The sequence below is a fragment of the Stenella coeruleoalba genome (genome assembly GCF_951394435.1).
Source record: "Stenella coeruleoalba genome assembly, chromosome: 10".
NCBI lineage: Eukaryota > Metazoa > Chordata > Mammalia > Artiodactyla > Delphinidae > Stenella > Stenella coeruleoalba.
In genome coordinates, this window is record NC_137156.1 from 43,776,862 (window position 1) to 43,794,680 (window position 17,819).

The following is a 17,819-nucleotide window of genomic DNA, read 5'->3' on the forward strand; positions in this document are numbered from 1 at the left end:
CTATGTATGCACCATATATTAGGATTTAATGTGGATTAGGATTAGGATTTAATGTGAATTAGGATTTAATGTGCAGAGAATTTATTACAATGCATTACTCATATTATATAAAATAGCATGGGTCCATAATAGAATTTGTTTCACCATGGTACCATGTTTTTTTTGTTTTTGTAATAATTACTCATATTGTGAGTGTATTAGTCTGCTTAGGCTGCCCTAGTTAAATACCAGAGGTTGGGTGACTTGAACAATAAAAATTAATTTTCTCATCATTCTGGAGGATGGAAGCTCCAGACCAAAGTCCAGCAGTGTGATTTTCTGGTGAGAGCTGTCTTCCTGGCTTCTAGATTTCCTGGCTCCTTGCCATGTACTCACTGGACATTTCCATGGGGTGTGTGTATGTGAAGAGGAAAGAGTGAAGAAACACACTAAGGTCTCTTCTTAAGAGGACACAAATCCTACCAGATCAGGGCCCCACTCTTAGGACCTCATTTAATCTTAATTACTTCCCTAGAGACACCATCTCCCAATACAGCCACACCAGGAGTTAGGGCTTCAACATATAAATTTTTGAAGGAGACAAAATTTAGTTCATAACAGTAAGTGAACTCAGTTTCTTGAATATGTTTTAGTCAGTGGCACAGCCATACCCAACAGTTCCAAAGCAGAGCTATTAACCTATCATAGAAGATCTAGCCTAGACTTTTGTATGTTACAAAAGCTGTAGAACTCTCTGAAATTTGCTTATTGGTATTTCATTCAATATGGAATAGTAACACAGAAGAAGGAACATCCCAGAAACATAGGAGAGTGTGTTTCAGAAGAGACAGTGATTCTTGAGCTGAGAATTAACCAGTAGAAAAATGAAAAAACATGTATAATGAGAACAGATGGAACAAGGAGTCTGGAAAGGCTGTGACACACCGGGAGGTAAAAAGAATTTCCTTATGATTGTACCATCATATATGTGCAGTAGATGGGCAGGCAGTGAGTTTGGACAGACAGCTCAAGTCAGGACAAATTGAAACATGAAGAGACACTTATGCCATAACAGAAGTCAGTACCTTAATAGCCAATGGCAAAAATTGAATTTTTATTTTAAAATGTGATAATTCTATTCTATCTCTTTATGCATATGTCTATTATTGCTCCATCTATTTTATTTTGATTTTGTTTGTGTGTCTCTATTTCCTAATAGGTTTGACAATAGGGACTGCCGATTTGTCTTCAATATGGCACCTGGTATATAGTAGGGGCTCAACCAATGCTTCTTTTCTTTTCTTTTTTTATAAAATTGATCTTTGAAAGAAAGAACAATTAAATGAGATTTTTAAACATCATTATTTTAATTGAAGTATAGCCAATCTCTGCTGTACAGCAAAGTGATTCAGTTACACACAAATATACATTCTTTTTTTAAAATATTCTTTCCCAATATGGTTTATCACAGGATACTGAATATAGTTCCCTGTGCTATACAGTAGGACCTTGTTGCTTATCCATTCTAAATGTAACAGTTTGCATCTACCAACCACAAACTCCTGCTCCATCCCTCTCCCTCCCCTCTGGTGATCTAGTGGTTAGGATTCAGCTCTCTCAACCAATGCTTCTCGAATGAAATGTTTTAGCATTAGATGGTCACCAAGTTCACTTCCATCAATGAGAGTCTTCAATTCTGTACTTACAATTCCTAAAAACTCTGGGAGGCTAAGACAGAGGTGGAAATAGTCTTTAAATTGCTTTTCAATCTAATTAAGACCTTACTGGGAAGAGTTTTTTGGTTCAGACAATATTCCTTCTGTTCTTTCTCTCCAGACAGACTCTTTGTTTACTTCTGAGCACATGGCCTAGTCATTAGCATTTGTTTAAATCTTCCAGTAACTGGATACTCAGAGCAGGGCTGTTTAACTGACTTGAATGATATTTCAGGGGTTTATTTTTCTTCATCTGTACCTCACTAATTTTGTGTATCAAGGGTTAAATAAGGGTTACATGAGCTTATATGTACTTTTGCTTGATTATTCACTCATAAAGGTAGTCCACATTCTCCTATTAAATTTAGAATATTGTTCACTAACAAAATAGTCTCTTTGTTTTCCTTCTAGATAACGTGAAAGAGGATAATAAGTTCAAGTGGAATCTAACTACTCTTTCCTATCATGGTAATGTTTATAAACTGTTATTTTGATCTGCATTGTAAATACTGGACAATATAATTTAAAATGTAGTTACTAGGTTTCTTAAAGATATGCCATTACAAAATAAATTGTGTGGATATTTTTATCATTCTAATACTACGAAGTGCAACAAAATCAAATCAACTATACTCCAGTAAAATTTTAAATAAATAAATAAATATAATTTTTAAAAAACAAAAAAAGGCAACAAAATCATTGCATTTCTTTCACTCATGTGACATCTGTTTTGCCTATCCATCGTTTATTCATAGTTACGCTGAAGAATACTTTACAATTAAAACCAAAGACTAGGTCTTAATTAAATTTCATAGATATTTTGATCACGTAAATTAAATTGAGGTCTTTTTGTGTATATGGATGTGTTGGGGGTGGGGCATTCACACATACCTGTGTTTTCCAGAATGTGAACATTTTTATATGTTGGACTAGCCACAGCCTTTAGTCAAGATTTCCCCCCCAAATAAAAAGTGCAACAGAACAAGAACATTTTGATTCAAGCCACTGAATGCACCATTAGCTATATAGCTGAAATGCAATTTCTGAAGATTTACTGTTTACGTTTGAGAAACCTGGACTCAAGAATATTTTTCTGCAGCTCAGTTTTGGCCCTACACACTTCCCATCACTTTTGGATCACAATACGTAGCCAGTGTAGATGAAGGACGATTCAAATAGTCCACTATTCAGGTCCCAGTAAGTTCATACTAACTCTAAGGGGAAAAAAAAAGGAATGTTTGCCAAAAATAACATATGGGTACATCATTGTATTTTGCTCATGGACTTCTCACAGTGTTTTGCAGATTCTGCATGTACAGCTTTTTGTTTACTTTTCCACGACCTGGGCATATCATTGCTTTTAGGAATCAGAGGGATCAGGTCCTGTTTGGAAGTGGCGGAGGAGTGTGTGGCGGATGTGCTCTGTAACACACAGTTGGCCCTTTACCTGAAAGCTTGCTCAGCAAATGGAAACCTGTGTGATGTGAAACACTGCCAAGCAGCCATCCAGTTCTTCTACCAAAATATGCCTTTTAACACTGCCCAGATGTTGGCTTTTTGTGACTGTGCTCCTTCTGATGTACCTTGTCAGCAGTCCAGAGAAGCTCTTCACAGCAAGCCATGTGCAGTGAACAGAGTTCCAGCCCCAACTTGCCTCGATATAATTCACAGCTGCCAAAATGATGAATTATGCAGGTGAGTAAAAACACACATACCTTACTTTCTGATTTTGGCACCTTATTTGTTACAGTCTAGTCCCAACACTTGATCTCATTACATTAGCTAGAGTTCCCACCATCATTCAACATGATGTAAATAAAGCCAGACAATTCATAGTTTTGAATCCACAGTACATGTGTAGTATCCTTTTCGAAATTCAAATGCAGAATATGTTTTTGGAATAAAAGAAATTCAGTTTGTCAGGATTGGGTAGTCATGAAATAGCATTATTAAAATTTCATATTCAAGTGAGACTCATGAATTGCTTAATAGACCTGTCTTGTGTGTCAGTTTTATTATTGTTTTTGGGGGGTGTGATTATATAAGGCTGTTAAATGTCATAGAATTTTGACGAGGTGACTCTTTAAACTTCAAAATAAATATTTTGTGTCTTAGGCTGGAGATGAGGAAAGAGCTAGAGTTTGGATTTCCCCAACACACGTGTGCCATGGTGTCAGGAATGCACCCTTTTTCTCTTCCCAACCTCTCATCCTTAATTCTCGAGGTGATGATGTTAGTCATGTATTTGTTTATTCAAAAAATAATTACCAGGGGCTAATTGGTGGCGCAGTGGTTAAGAGTCCGCCTGCTGATGCAGGGGACACGGGTTCGTGCCCCGGTCCAGGAAGATCCCACATGCCGCGGAGCAGCTGGGCCCGTGAGCCATGGCCGCTGGGCCTGCACATCGGGAGCCTGTGCTCCGCAACGGGAGGGGCCACAACGGTGAGAGGCCCGCGTATCGCAAAAAAAAATAAAAACCAGGCACTTACTACTATTTTAGGCATCAGGGTACAAGATACAAAAATGCCTGCCCTGTGGAGCGCACACACACACACACACACACACACACACACGTGCAATAAGGGGAAATGTGAATGGGCAGAAAGAGTGAAAGAATTGCAATACAAATGGGGTGGCCCCAGTAGAGACATTTTATCAGAGTCGAATAAGTGAGAAAATGAGCTTGTCTCAGTAAATATCGGAAAGAAGAGATACCAAAAAAAGGACGAGCCAGTGCTGAGGAAGAAATGTGTGTGGCATGATCTCAGGCAAGGAGGGTAGAGTGCACAAGGGAAAGAGGAATAGAGAATGGATTTACTCAGAGAAATAAGAGCGGTACTGGGAGATTTTGAGCAGAGGTGTGAATGATGTGCTCACTTGTTAAAATATCCACTCTGGCTGCTAGTTGAGACTAGACTTTACCTTTGCAGGTAACTCCTCCTGGAAACCATAAATTGAAACCAACAACTTGGCTTTCTCTTCTCCTCACTGTGGTCTTCGTTAACACATTTCCTTATATATTCAAGGTGAATTGATCTTTTGTGTGGTAAGAAAGCCACAGTTAAGTGAGCCTCTTTGGACATGAGTCAGAAGATGGAGGAAAGAAAGAGGATACTGAATAAACTTGATGAATCAAAACTACCTGTAACATTGATATTATCACATTAAAGGAGCTTTATTTAACAACCAGCATTAATTGGGATGAAGCTTCTGCTTCTTCTTGGGATAATTATCCCAAGAAATTCATATTAATTTGTTTGCCCAGTACCTTCTATTAGGGACTATTTTATTAAATTGTATTTAAATGAATAAAACTCCATATATACAAATTCCTTTAAAGGTCAAAATAAACATTTAGTGTGGAGAAGTGGCTAGGTGTGATAGCTCAGGGCAAGATTTGTCACATTTGTCACCTTGCTTGAACCACTGGCAAATGAGATTTAATGACATCACTTCCTGAATGGGCTGATTCTTGGTGAACTGCTTTCCTTCCGCCTTTTAACTATCCTCACACCTTTACTGTCAGGCATTCCAACTGGCAAAGTAGCTGCAGATCTTGTAAACATTTGTCAAAAAAAGAGAACTGCTTCCCTATAACACATATTCTGTAAGATAAAGGGTAAAGATCTCAGCAGAGTGCTAAACCATTGACTATTTTTTTTTTTTGCTTCAACTTATATAGAATGTCAAAGTTCTTAAGAAAGCTTTATTTGCGGATCTTTTCCTGAAAATGTTTATCAGTTATTTTAAGTTTTACTAGTTATTTCTCTTGAATGAATAATAAAATAAAAATATTTTTTACAATGAAATTAAAAAATTTCAAACTCATTTATATCTCAAAAATCCTTATTCAGTGTATTATTGTATTTCATTGATTCAAAGATGCAAAATTTTTGCACATTTTAATATCCCTAACATGTTTGGAATGCGTCTTAAGCTCAGTGACCAAAAACAAAATGTATTAAATTAAAACAATAACAACTGCCAACAAGTGATTTTCGTTGTAATAAAATAATGGTATCTCCTATAATCAATGAAATGTGGTAAAAACATTTGATTGCATTATTTTTCTCATATCACAAATAAAATATTACTGTCTATCATCTATCTTCACTAGCAGTGAAACCAAATAACATTTTACCCAGCCAGAGGACACTTTTTTTTTTAAAGTAATCCCTGTAAAAATGCCAGATGTCTCCATGGACGGTACCAAGCTTTACCTGATTCCACTGCCAGGGCCCCGGATATTCTACATCATTATCTTTGAGTTATTAGTATTCAATTTTCTCAGGATGATATATCTGAGTTTCCTTATCAAATACCATATTTTAATGTCAAGTGATGGGATCCACTGCTACAATCCTTGAGAAGCCCTGTGATGGATTCTGAAACACAAACTCTTGCATGAACCTCACTTTGGCATCAACACATCCTCAGACTGACTGATAGAGTTGGTGATTTTCCTCCACAAGGACGCCTGGGTTTCACAACCTCTCCAAAGTGCTTGGTGCAGGGTCTGGAACACGATATGCTCTCAAAAGACTTCATCTCATTTCCCTCTACTTTTGAGTATCTGTACTTACTTAATTTTTATAATGTTTTAATATACAGAGATATGTCTCTTCTTATGTAATTCCTGTTTTTTATGTATTAATTCAGGGAGTAAGGATTGTGGGTCTTTTTCTTTTCACCATGTGCAAATAGTCTCTGAATGAACACTTTATAGAGGTGATGGAAATATTATACAATATTAGTTGTCAAGATGAAAAGACAAATTCTATCACTTTCTCAAGCAGATTTTGCCTTAGGGAGATTTCCAGTATTTATATTAAATTATCCTTAATGTAATTCAGATGGAAAAAAAATCTCCAAAGAAAAACAACTTCTTCAGTGAGAATGTTAAGACTTTATCATGGATCTTTCCTGCAGAAGCCCTTATACATGGGGCAAAGCAGAGCAATTGGATTTGAAAATACAACTTCTGTCCCTGTGCCCGCTTACTCTTTTCATGATTGGTCTTGAAACTCCTCTGTTTATTTGAAAAGGCCAAAGAAGATGACATAAAGAACTATTTTTTTCAATTAATTTGCCCAATACAGATACACACTGGGAGGTGAGATTATATTTTGCCAATTATAAATGTTTAGGAATTTACAGGAAATTACAATACATTGTTTTTCCATATGTATGAACTCCAGAAAGTAGTGAAAAAAAGTAATTGCTTACAAGAAATTTTACCTACTTTTTAAAAGCAAAACTCCACAATAGACATATTTAAGTGCCAAGGAATATTCACAAAGTATTACTATATATTAGGTCACAAAGGCAAATGTAATACATTCTGTGTGTAGAAATTACACAGACCATATTCTCTTACATTTTACAATATAACCAGAAACTTATAGCAAAACTAAAAACAAAATAATCAACTCTATTTTAAAACTTACTCTTTTAAATACTTAATGGTTCAAGTAATAAACCAGAATAAAAAGTTTCAGTATATCGAGAAAATAAGGATAATGAAAAAGCTACACAGCAAAACATTTCAAACATAAAACAAAATTTCTATAATATAAAATATTTTGCCGTATTTGATTTTTTCAAATAATTTAGATAGTAAGTATACCAAAGTACTTTTTATAATATTTTAATTTTTAATTAAATACCCTTCAGTTCATCATTTTTGCAAAATTTCACAACTACTTTTTTGAATGAAATAACTTTTATGAGGAGATAAATCATGCAACTTAATTTGTAAAACATATATTTAAGAAAGACTAAATGGCACCTGTCAACCTCATAGATGACAACCAATACTGCCAATGCTTACATCTAGATGACATCTTATATATAAAACCCTTAATTGCATTAAAGGAACATATTTGTTCTTCTGGATTCAGAATTATATGCTCAAAAACTTTTTAGTATTTTATTAAATATAAATTCTAATATATTAATTAATTTTTACCACTGTATTTAAAAGCTGATTCCTTTAAGATGACTTAAAATACAAGATTATTGAAAATAATGTGATTTATGGATTTAATCAGAGTAACATCATGAAAGCAAATAAGCGCAGGACAAATGACATGTACTCAGAGGGTTTTCATGCATGTTTGATGGTGACATATTCAAGACAGCGAAAAAAATAATTATACATGATAAATAGGAAGATTAATATTCTTGGTTCCACTAAGTAGATTTTCTTACTGTGAAAGTTCCAAATATGAAATTATTGTACACTATCCAGATTTTATTCAATGCTAATACAGCAAGAATGATATATGTAGTCAGAAAAGTTATGAATGGATATGGTTCTAATGGATTATCTCGACCATTAAATAAACTCATGTTTTGCTTTAAATTAGCTCATGCTGCCAGAGAACCTCAGAGCATTTTGTTAACTCTAATTAGTCTGCCTAGAAATATTGAGAAAGAATACAGTACCTCCCATCCTGCAGGAAAACTCTCTGGAAAAGTCAAGAGACTTTTCTGAAATCACTTGGTGGGAGTCAATGGCCAAATGCTAGTCTCAAAACCACATTCTGCTTCAGAAATTATTGCTAATAAATCTTGCAAGGAGTTCTTACTACAAATCATCGCCCAGTGAAATAAAATTAGTAATGAAGAAAGAGTCATCCAGGGAATCCTAAACTTAACCTCTGTCTTTCAACACAAAAGGAAAATAATTCACAAGTTTTCTTCTGCACTCTCTGTTGGGATGTTTAAATGTACAAACTTAGTTTTCAACTATGTTTATAAGCATCTAGAAGGTATTTTGCTTTATGTCAGTCTTTCGTTAGGTGAGGCAACACTACATGTTAGTGTGAAATAATATTATTCAGAGACTAATTCCATTTCCTGACTCTTTCTAGGAGGCGCTATAGAACATTCCAGGCAAAGTGCTGGCAGCATGTGATAAGAAAGTGCCATGAGGATGAGACCTGCATCAGTACCTTAAGCAAGCAAGACCTCACTTGCTCCGGAAGTAATGACTGCAAAGCAGCTTACATTGGTACCCTTGGGACAGTCCTTCAAATGCAGTGCACCTGTAGGACCATTACCCAAAGTGAAGAATCCTTGTGCAAGATTTTCCAGCATATGCTTCATAGAAAATCATGTTTCAGTAAGTTACCCAATTATATATATATACATACATATATACACACACACATATATAATATATTTCTTGTTTTTGTCTACACAGCACAAAGTAATAATCCAGCATAGAAAATTTGGTCACAAAGTCAACTCTATGTTTCTAATTTTAAAATTTATTTTCTGATTATGCTTTGCACATTTGCTATTTTACTCTTTTATCTGCAAGTGATACATGTTGTTAATTTATATGATTGATCACTCCTAGGTGTCACATTGATTTCAATATCAAGAGCCTAAAAGGTTTATCTTACCAGATAACGGAATGTAACAGGTATCTATTGCAAGTAACAAACCAACCCAAATCTTGGTGGCTTGAAATAATTATTTATTTCTTCACAATTCTTCTCACTGGGCTTGGCTCAGTTGGGTGGTTCTTCTGATGGTCTTGTTTGGGGTCTCTCATGAAGGTACAATCGTCTGGTGGTGAGAACAAGGCCAGTCTGTTCAGGTGTTGTTTAACAAGGACTGTTGGCTGGGATGGCGTGGTTCTTTTCCACATGACCTCTGCAGCAGTAGACCCTGGATCTTTCATGGTGATGGCAGCATCCCTAGCAGCTAATCCCCAGTGAACAAGTACTTGTCAAGCATCTGCTTCTGCTATATTTGCTAGTGCCCCACTGGACAAAGCAAGTCACATGGCCAAGCTCACAGTCACGGTGAGAAGGATGTGTATATCCAAAGCTGGATTCATCGGGGGTAGTTAACAATCTACTATATGGCTGTCCCAACCTAAGTAAAACGTATTTACCCTTGGATTTAGTTATCTCCCCTTGGTCTTTAATATGTCTGCTAATCTACCTGTATGAGGGAATGGAAAACACATTTTCTAAAGTTATTATGTACAGTATTTTAGGGATAAGAAAACAGATTTAGGAATTTAAATAATTTGTCTACAGTCTCAAAGGGAACAAGTGGTTGAGAGAGATTTGGCTATAAGTCTTCTAGGAAAAAGCCTAACAATGTGATCACACACTAATTCAAGACCTCTCCATCATCTACCTTCAAGGTTAATCCATGCAACTATGTGAGTCCCAAAACATCCCCGGCTCATAAGACCCTAGGTGTAACCAAACCACAAGCACCATTTCCAGGAAGGAATAACAGACATTTACCATTTCATTGCAAAAAATCTTTATATTTATACAAATTTTGACAGATACATATCTGTATATATCTAACTATAAACAGATACACACATTTTAAAAATTTTGTTCTATTTTTCTTTAAAGATACTAAAGCGATACACATTAGCCAATATGATCAAAATTGTGATTTGTTATGTATTAGGTAATAAACATACGACTCAGAGTGTATGGTTTGATTCCAACAGGGCTCTCTTTGGAATTTCTATAATTAGCACTACAGACATATTTCAATTGAAATCATGATACAAAGAGGAAAATCGCATGATATATGTTGAGTCATATTTTCTAAATAATCTTCCTCTTTGATTAATACTAAGTGGCTAATTCTGTTGGAACTAAAGGTATTTATAATGAATGGCTCATAACATTACAAAAGGAAATACCAAATAAAGTAACTTAAACCAACAACAATATATACAATTACACTATCATGATTATTTATAAGTGGTTTTTCCATATTAAATGGTGTCCGGGAAAAAAAATGTAGTTTCTGCAAGTTAGTGGTAACCAATTCCTTGGGCATAAATTCCCTAAGAATGCCAGTGCAAGCAACCTAATTCTACTTCCAAACCGAGTTTTCTCCCATGTGTTTTCAATAATTCTTATGTTTTGCTTTCATTGTATTTGACTACCTATATAGAGCAAAAATACATATATATTCATGAAGAAACAGTAGAAATGGACACAAAAATCCATAAACATTGACATACTCTATAATGTTTCAGAAAAATAAAAATTCAAAATGATTCACTTTTCTTCACTCACTTTGGAAGACTAAACATGTTTTCTCCTCAAACATTACTTACTAAAAGTAGGAATTTTAAGTGATGCGTTTATAGAATTAAAGGAACCTTAAAGGCCTTCTGTCAGGGCTCTGAGTACTTGAATTAATAGGAAAAGTTTCAGATAAAAACACAAATTAAATCCTTAGCCTGGCTAGTTCTAACAAACCCTCATCCCCTGCCCCATATACTTGGGAAGTGGTAGAACATGGAGATTTTTGAATGAACTCTAACCACTGCCTCTGACTTTTCATATCAGCCCAGCATGCTCACGCTTTATCAAAATACACCTGTATCTAACACATCATTGTTAATCAACTATACTCCAATATAAAATAAAAAATATTTGTACATTTTATCAACCTCTCAAAAAAAAAAAAAACAAAAAAAAAACAGCTCTCATTACAGCTGGTTTCCAAAGCCCTTCACCTTCTGCTCATTTTACCTGAAAGGGGCAGAACTGAATAGAACAGAGAGGACAGTTGGAGAAAATTTTCCATTTGTCACTTTTGTTTGGCTTCAAGTCATTGTTTTTCAAACTCACTTGACCTCAGACCACAGTAAGCAATGCATTTGACATTTTTACATGCTATGTCTTCTGTTTTTTAAAAATTATTTTTCTATTCCATTATATTTTTTCAATGCTGACTACTGACTAAATTGACTTCATGACTCACTAATGTGCTGCTCTTGGAAGTTTGAAGAACACTTGCTTGAAACAAATCTGGAAGTCATCTACCTTGATGTATCCAAGTCAGGGTCTTATAATAATTATAAAAAATGAGAGAGTTGCTAGAAGGAGTGCTTATCTGGGGTCACATTCCTCATCTAACCTTAATCATTCCATGAGCTGGACAATATTATTTCTGCAGCTTTTCACATGGAAGGTAAAGGCAGCTGAGAGGTGAGCTGGGTCACTTGGCTTCCATGTCCAGGATGCAGTGGATGCAGGATCCCAGCCCTGGCTGGTTGACTGCAGCCCACGGTGTTCTCCTGCCTGTAACACCATGAGGACAACAAGCTTGTGTTGGTTCAGGATGCTCCACAGCCCTCTCAGGCAGAACCTCTTTGTTCTCATCTCAGATCTGAGCTTTGAAAACATGTTGAAGAGCATGCCTCGGTTCCAGTCTGCAGGACCACATTTGGGCACTAAGCATCCTGAAGGTGCTGGGTATTTGGCCACCAACTTGCACTCACCTGCACAACTCTGCATCCACAGACTCACTTCTCTCTGGCATCTGGCAGCCCAGAGCAAATTGTTGGCAGTTAGAGCTGAGAGAGGCATGAGAGAAACGGAAGAGAAAAAAATTGGTTAAGACAGAGAGGACCACAGAAATGGAAAGAATTAAGAGATTGGTGTTGCCTTTCCCTTCTACACTGAAAAATTCAATCTATAGATGTGTGTGTACCACATGCTGACAGGAATATTCTCTTTTCTACTGGTGCAAAGTTGTCTTTTTATGCCAACTGTAGACAAATCTCTTAAAGAGGTTTGGAAATAGACCCATTCTGCCCCTGAAGGCTCAGCTTCTTTTTGAAGAATTATTTTTAAAAAGAATAAATACATAAAAAGAGACTACCTATTTCTACTAAATCCTATAGGGAGCAGAAAACATTATAATTGGGATACAAGCTTAAACAAAATTTAAAGAATATAGAAACAAAAATAAGATAAATTCTTCCCCCAATCTCATTCTCTAGAGAGAGCCAACGTTTACAAGATTGGTGTACATTCTTTCTAACACTTTTTTTTTTTGCCTTGTAAGTATACGTACCTTATACATTTTGTACACACTCAAACAGTGCCTCCCTCTCCCTTACACACACACACACACACACAGATATTTTTTAATGGAATCAAACTATACATCCTGCTCTACAGCTCCCTTTTTAATTTAAAAATATATGATGGACCCATTTGCAAGTTTGTACACATATGATGGCTTTATTCTTTTTAAAGGCTGCATAGTAGCCTATATTTAGAGGACCAGCCTCTTCCCAATGTGTGTCTCTTTCTCATGATGGACTTCAAAGCCCTCTCCACTCAGCTGGAAAGAGGGTAAGACAGAATGCAGAAAGCAACATAGTCACAGAGGAGTATTTCATGGTTTGGTAGTGGAAGCCGTGTACGTCACCTACACCCACGTCCTGCTGACCATGACTCAACCACATGGTCACAGCTGTCTGCAAGAAAGGTGGGAAACTGTAGTACAGTTTTGAACCAGAAGAAAAGGCAACTGTGGTTATTAGCTGACAAGTAAGACTCTGCCACAATTCACCCAATGTCTATTTCACTCTTCTGTCTACAAAGAGAATGTACTTACCCTTTCCCCAAGGGAGATGACCCAGTGTTTCCCAAATGTTCATCCAGCGACAGTCACTAGCTCAAAGACCTGGATCTTGGGTGATGTGCAATCCAGATTATGTAGCACCATGGAGTGGACAGGCAGCCCATGAACTAGAAAGAGCAGTTATTCCCTACCATCCCTCCAACACAAATACACACACACACACAGAGACACACACACGCATGCACGCATGTTATAGGTATATTAACAGGGACAGCATAACATCAATAAAGACGCCCATTCAAAATAAGGTAAAAAGGGAGAGTTATAGCACCCAGTAATGAAGTCCTGCCTGGTAGTCATTTGAAGCCTCTCTGACAGATACCTGGGAAGAACCACACTTAAGGCTCCCATCTTGCCCTCTGGAAGCTTTTTCCTTATCCACCATCCTCCACAGTTGTATCTGCAGTAGGCTGGGGGAGAGGATGCCCTCTTTCTGGAACAGGAGCTCTCCTAGACCATATCCTGCTCACGAGTTTTGAGAGACTGTGAGTTGCTTTAACATTTAACAGTCACAGACTTTTTGCAAGCCAACCGGTGGCTTCCTTGGCAACATAATCTCTTAAAAATGTGTTAGGTTTCTAATATATTTGCTTTCAGTCAGTTCCATGTGCCAGTATCCACAATAAAAAAAGTATTTTCTTGACTAGTTCCCAAGTCTGCCTTATTGCCTGGCTTCTTTACCCCCATACCTCTCTCTCTAATGCAATGATTTAAGCTAATCTAAACAATGGACTTGAGTGAAAATGTATTCCCCTTAATCTGATTTTTGCTGCATAGCTGAGCCAATTTGTTTAACTCAGAAATACTGGGACTCTTATGACTGGACAATCTTGTTCAGTCGTATCTCTTACTATTTGGGACCTAAGACAGTCAGCTTTCATGTCATAGGGTCCTCATTTTAACCTCTCTGATCTCTGCTTGAAAACCAGCAAGTTTCTACCTGAGCTCATATCTTTATTGTAAAACTCTGTACAATGCAGTCAAGAGGAATCAACTCACACTATCGCTACATCTCTTTCAAGTGTTCCTGTTCCTTTTGGGACCTTCCAAGGTGCTTTGAGAAATGCATCTCAGAACTGTCTTCATGGCAGAAGGACAGGAAAGACATCCTTTGGATTCTGTGTCCCATTTCTCAGGGGTGGCCCCATGAACCTTGATTCCCTGGAAATTGTGTATAGTACATACATAAATGCTGATGGAGCCTAATGTCCATCTCATGCTGCAGGGACAGAAAAGCACTGAGGAGGGAAGAAGGAGGTGTCCAGGGCCAGATCCAAGGGGAAGCACTGTCAGGTTGCATCTGCACAAAGATGGACTAGGCATTGGAGGAAGTATTTGATGGTAAAGAGCAAAGGCAAATCCATACCCAGAATAGGTATAAATTCCAGCAGGAATGCATCACTGCCTTCTTCAGGGTGGAAGGGTTATGGTATCATCAGTCTGCCACCCACCTGCCAAACTGTGGGTTTCTGTTGTTGCTGGGCTGTTTGGCATTCAGCACTGGCAGAACTTTGATGGGATGGCCTGAGAGAGAGGGAGTCCAGTCTGTGGGGCCATGCATGGCTGCCATCCTTGTCACCACATGCTCAGTGCACAGACATTGCGTGGCTGAAGAGGGCACGGTTGGCCTCCTCTGGGCAGGTCACCAGTTGACCTGGTTGTTGAAGGCCTACTCCATGGTGCATACTATCTGATCTGCCCACTTTGTGCTACTACCACAGGACATTCCATATGCCTCTTCCCCTCATTCCCTTGTCTACAGTCTTTCAAGGACGCTCTTTCCATCTCTCTGATTAAGCAATCTACCACTGCCCACCAGTCTTAACTTCTATCCATGTCTGTCTCTGCAAAGTGGGCAATCAAGAGCCCTGCTTATGCTCTCCCTTGGGGAGGATGTCCCCTCACCACTGGTCTCTCAGGCCACATCTAGGTGAGTCTGTGGTGTGCCAGCTGTCCATTTAGTTAGCAATGATATCCTGTACTCACCTTTCTGGGAACCAATGACTTAATGAATTTCTTTATACCCAGCGGCATGTTAGGAGCTATATTTTAAATGGCAAATGGGCTCCTCCTACAGATGGTGGAGCCTTGCTCTAGAATCCAAGGGGTCTGTGCTGTACCTCTATTAGGGCTTGTCAGAGATGCCATATGCATCCAGAGATCTTGAATGAGATTAAGTGTATAGACTGCCTGTTACATAGCAGATATTCTATACATTTTAATCACCCTGACTTTAAATACCATTGTTGTTTGGCACTGGATTCAGGACTGGACTATTAGGTTTCTTTATCTGATGTTAAACAAAGGCTATACCCATGTTTAGGAGTTTCTATATTAATGTTTCGCTAAAGACAGCTGGTTCCCCAACTCTGTTAGGAGCAATCTTTTCATTATTAATGAAGAGCCTGATGATCACAAAGACAACCCGCAAAGTACTGAGAGGATGGACGTGGAATTCTTGGCCCTCAAACCTGTTCATCCTTCAGAAATATCTAAAGGTTTGTTGAAAATATAGATATTTGACCCTAACCTCAATTATTCTAATTCAGTAGGCCTGAGGCAGAGCTCAGAAATCTGTATTAAAGAAAAAAAAATCACCCAGGTGTTTCTGATTTTCAACCAAGTTTGGGAACCACTGCTTTAATCCACATGTGGGAAAAACCCAGGCACTTGCCGGAGAACCCAGAACCTCTTTTAGCTCACACCTCTCAGGGAATGAGAAACTCCTATGCACAGAAAGGCAAGACTGATACCATGCAGCTCTTAAGTTGGCCTGCTTCACCCCAGTGCCTAAAAACACAGTTGGCACATATTAGCTACTCAATAAACAGTGAGTGGATGGATGGATGAATGAATCAACTCTATCTCTATGGCAGCACTGCCTTCTGAATACCGTTGTTCTTTTCCCTCCTTATTAGACCTCTCGTCATAATATAGCTTTCCTGTTAAGAGCCTCACTCATTTGTGTTTCCACTTAAGCTGGAATTTTCAATTCAAATATTTGAGCAAAAAATCAGGAATTAATAAGACTGGGCTGCTACTGCCCACTTTAATAAAAACATTTCAGGCTCCTTATATTTTCCAGTACTTTTCCTCTTCATAGTTCTACTTTCAAAAAAGTCTGAATAGTGGGAAACTCTTTTACAGTTGATTCTTGTGTGGTGTCAACACTGAAACAGGCAATTGGTTCTAACACATTTTTGCTCTTAAATGTGTGTTATCCCCTTAATGAACTCTAGGATACAGGAAGCCCTGTCTGTTAGTAACAAGGATGAAAAAAGACAGTCTCCAATAGATTTACAAAACTACCTGGCTTTTGTGAAATATTCATATAAAAACTCCTAAACATGTGTATAGCCTTTTGAGAAACTTGGGAAAAGAGCCCTCAGATTAGTAAGTATTTCTACAACTTTATTTCTTCCTGTAGCCACACTTCTCACCCATCTGTCTACTGAGGTCTTGTCTTAGATATCAACATTGCCAATAAGACTGTCTTACTTATTTGTCTCCATTCAATGGATAGATTATTTATTTCACTGTTTCATCTTGGCTTACAATATTTCATCTGTCTATTCCCAGTGAAGGTCTTGATCTAAAAGTAACATTCCATTAATGAGCATTCTTATAGAAAGTCCTTTAAATACACCCGTTTAGGTATAGAAGTGCTTAATACATAGTTTTGTATATTTTTCCTAAACTGTATAACATTTTACACTTACTTTCAGGAAAATAATTTAAAGACTGTGCAAAGTGGATTAATAGAGGCTCAAACTCACTTTTGTCAATTCTTGTTTTAATTTTTATTGTCATCTGGTCAGTGGCTGTTTGAGAAAGTAAGGTTATAGGCTATAAATAAAACAGTGAGCGAAGTGAATTGTGAAAGACATTTCCATTGCAAAAATATCTCTCTCTCTCTCTCCCCCTCATATGCTCACACATATGCACACAGACACACAACACACACACACACACACACACACACACACACACCACCTTCTCTTATAGCCAATTCATATAGGTTGGTATTCCAGGAGCTTTATGTTAAGTTTTGGCTTTAAATAAATCACTTCATCTAGCCAAAACCACTGACTTTTTCTTGGTTCCCACACAAAACTCTAATTCAAGTCCAGTTTCCTTCAAATTCAGTCCAGGTGCTAAAAAAATCTCTTGGTTTTCCAAGGAACATTCAAAATAATTTCTCTACTCTGTATTCATATTTATAACATAGCTTCTAAATTGTCCAGTATTTTGTATTTTCGGGATTAAAGTGGCTCCATGGTGAATTTGTAGTACATCCAATTCGTAGACACTCACTTATAAATGTATGTTTTTCCTCTTAAAAATTATTCCTTTAGGAACCTGTTTTTCATTATTTGCAAACTCTTTAGAACTCTTTAGAGAACAGGCATGTGTGTTATAAGTTAGTAACATAAAGAATAATAAAAACAAATAAACCATTTCTTTAGAATGACTTAAGTTACCACCCAATGTAAAAAAAATCAGATCCATGGTAAACTCTGTAACTCTAGGCTTTTATGTTACTTAGAATTCTGGATATTTCTTTGGCTCTGGGCCTCAGAGGTAAATCAGTGCATTAAACCTTTATTAACTTTCAAACCTAAAATACACACAGAGCTTTTTTCACCTCCCTTCTTCCTTGGCCCCAGCCTTGATTTTTTGGCTAAA

General features: G+C 37.2%; 1 protein-coding gene across 1 annotated transcript in view; it reads left to right on the forward strand.

Annotated features, from left to right (window-relative positions):
* Window positions 1–17,819, forward strand: part of GFRAL (GDNF family receptor alpha like) — a gene marked incomplete at both ends in the record, with an annotated part of 59,461 nt that overhangs the window by 18,951 nt on the left and 22,691 nt on the right. Inside the window, 3 exon segments of the mRNA XM_079934321.1 lie at window positions 2,106–2,162; window positions 3,059–3,389; window positions 8,570–8,820. Of these exon segments, the coding sequence (XP_079790447.1) occupies window positions 2,106–2,162; window positions 3,059–3,389; window positions 8,570–8,820 (639 nt within the window).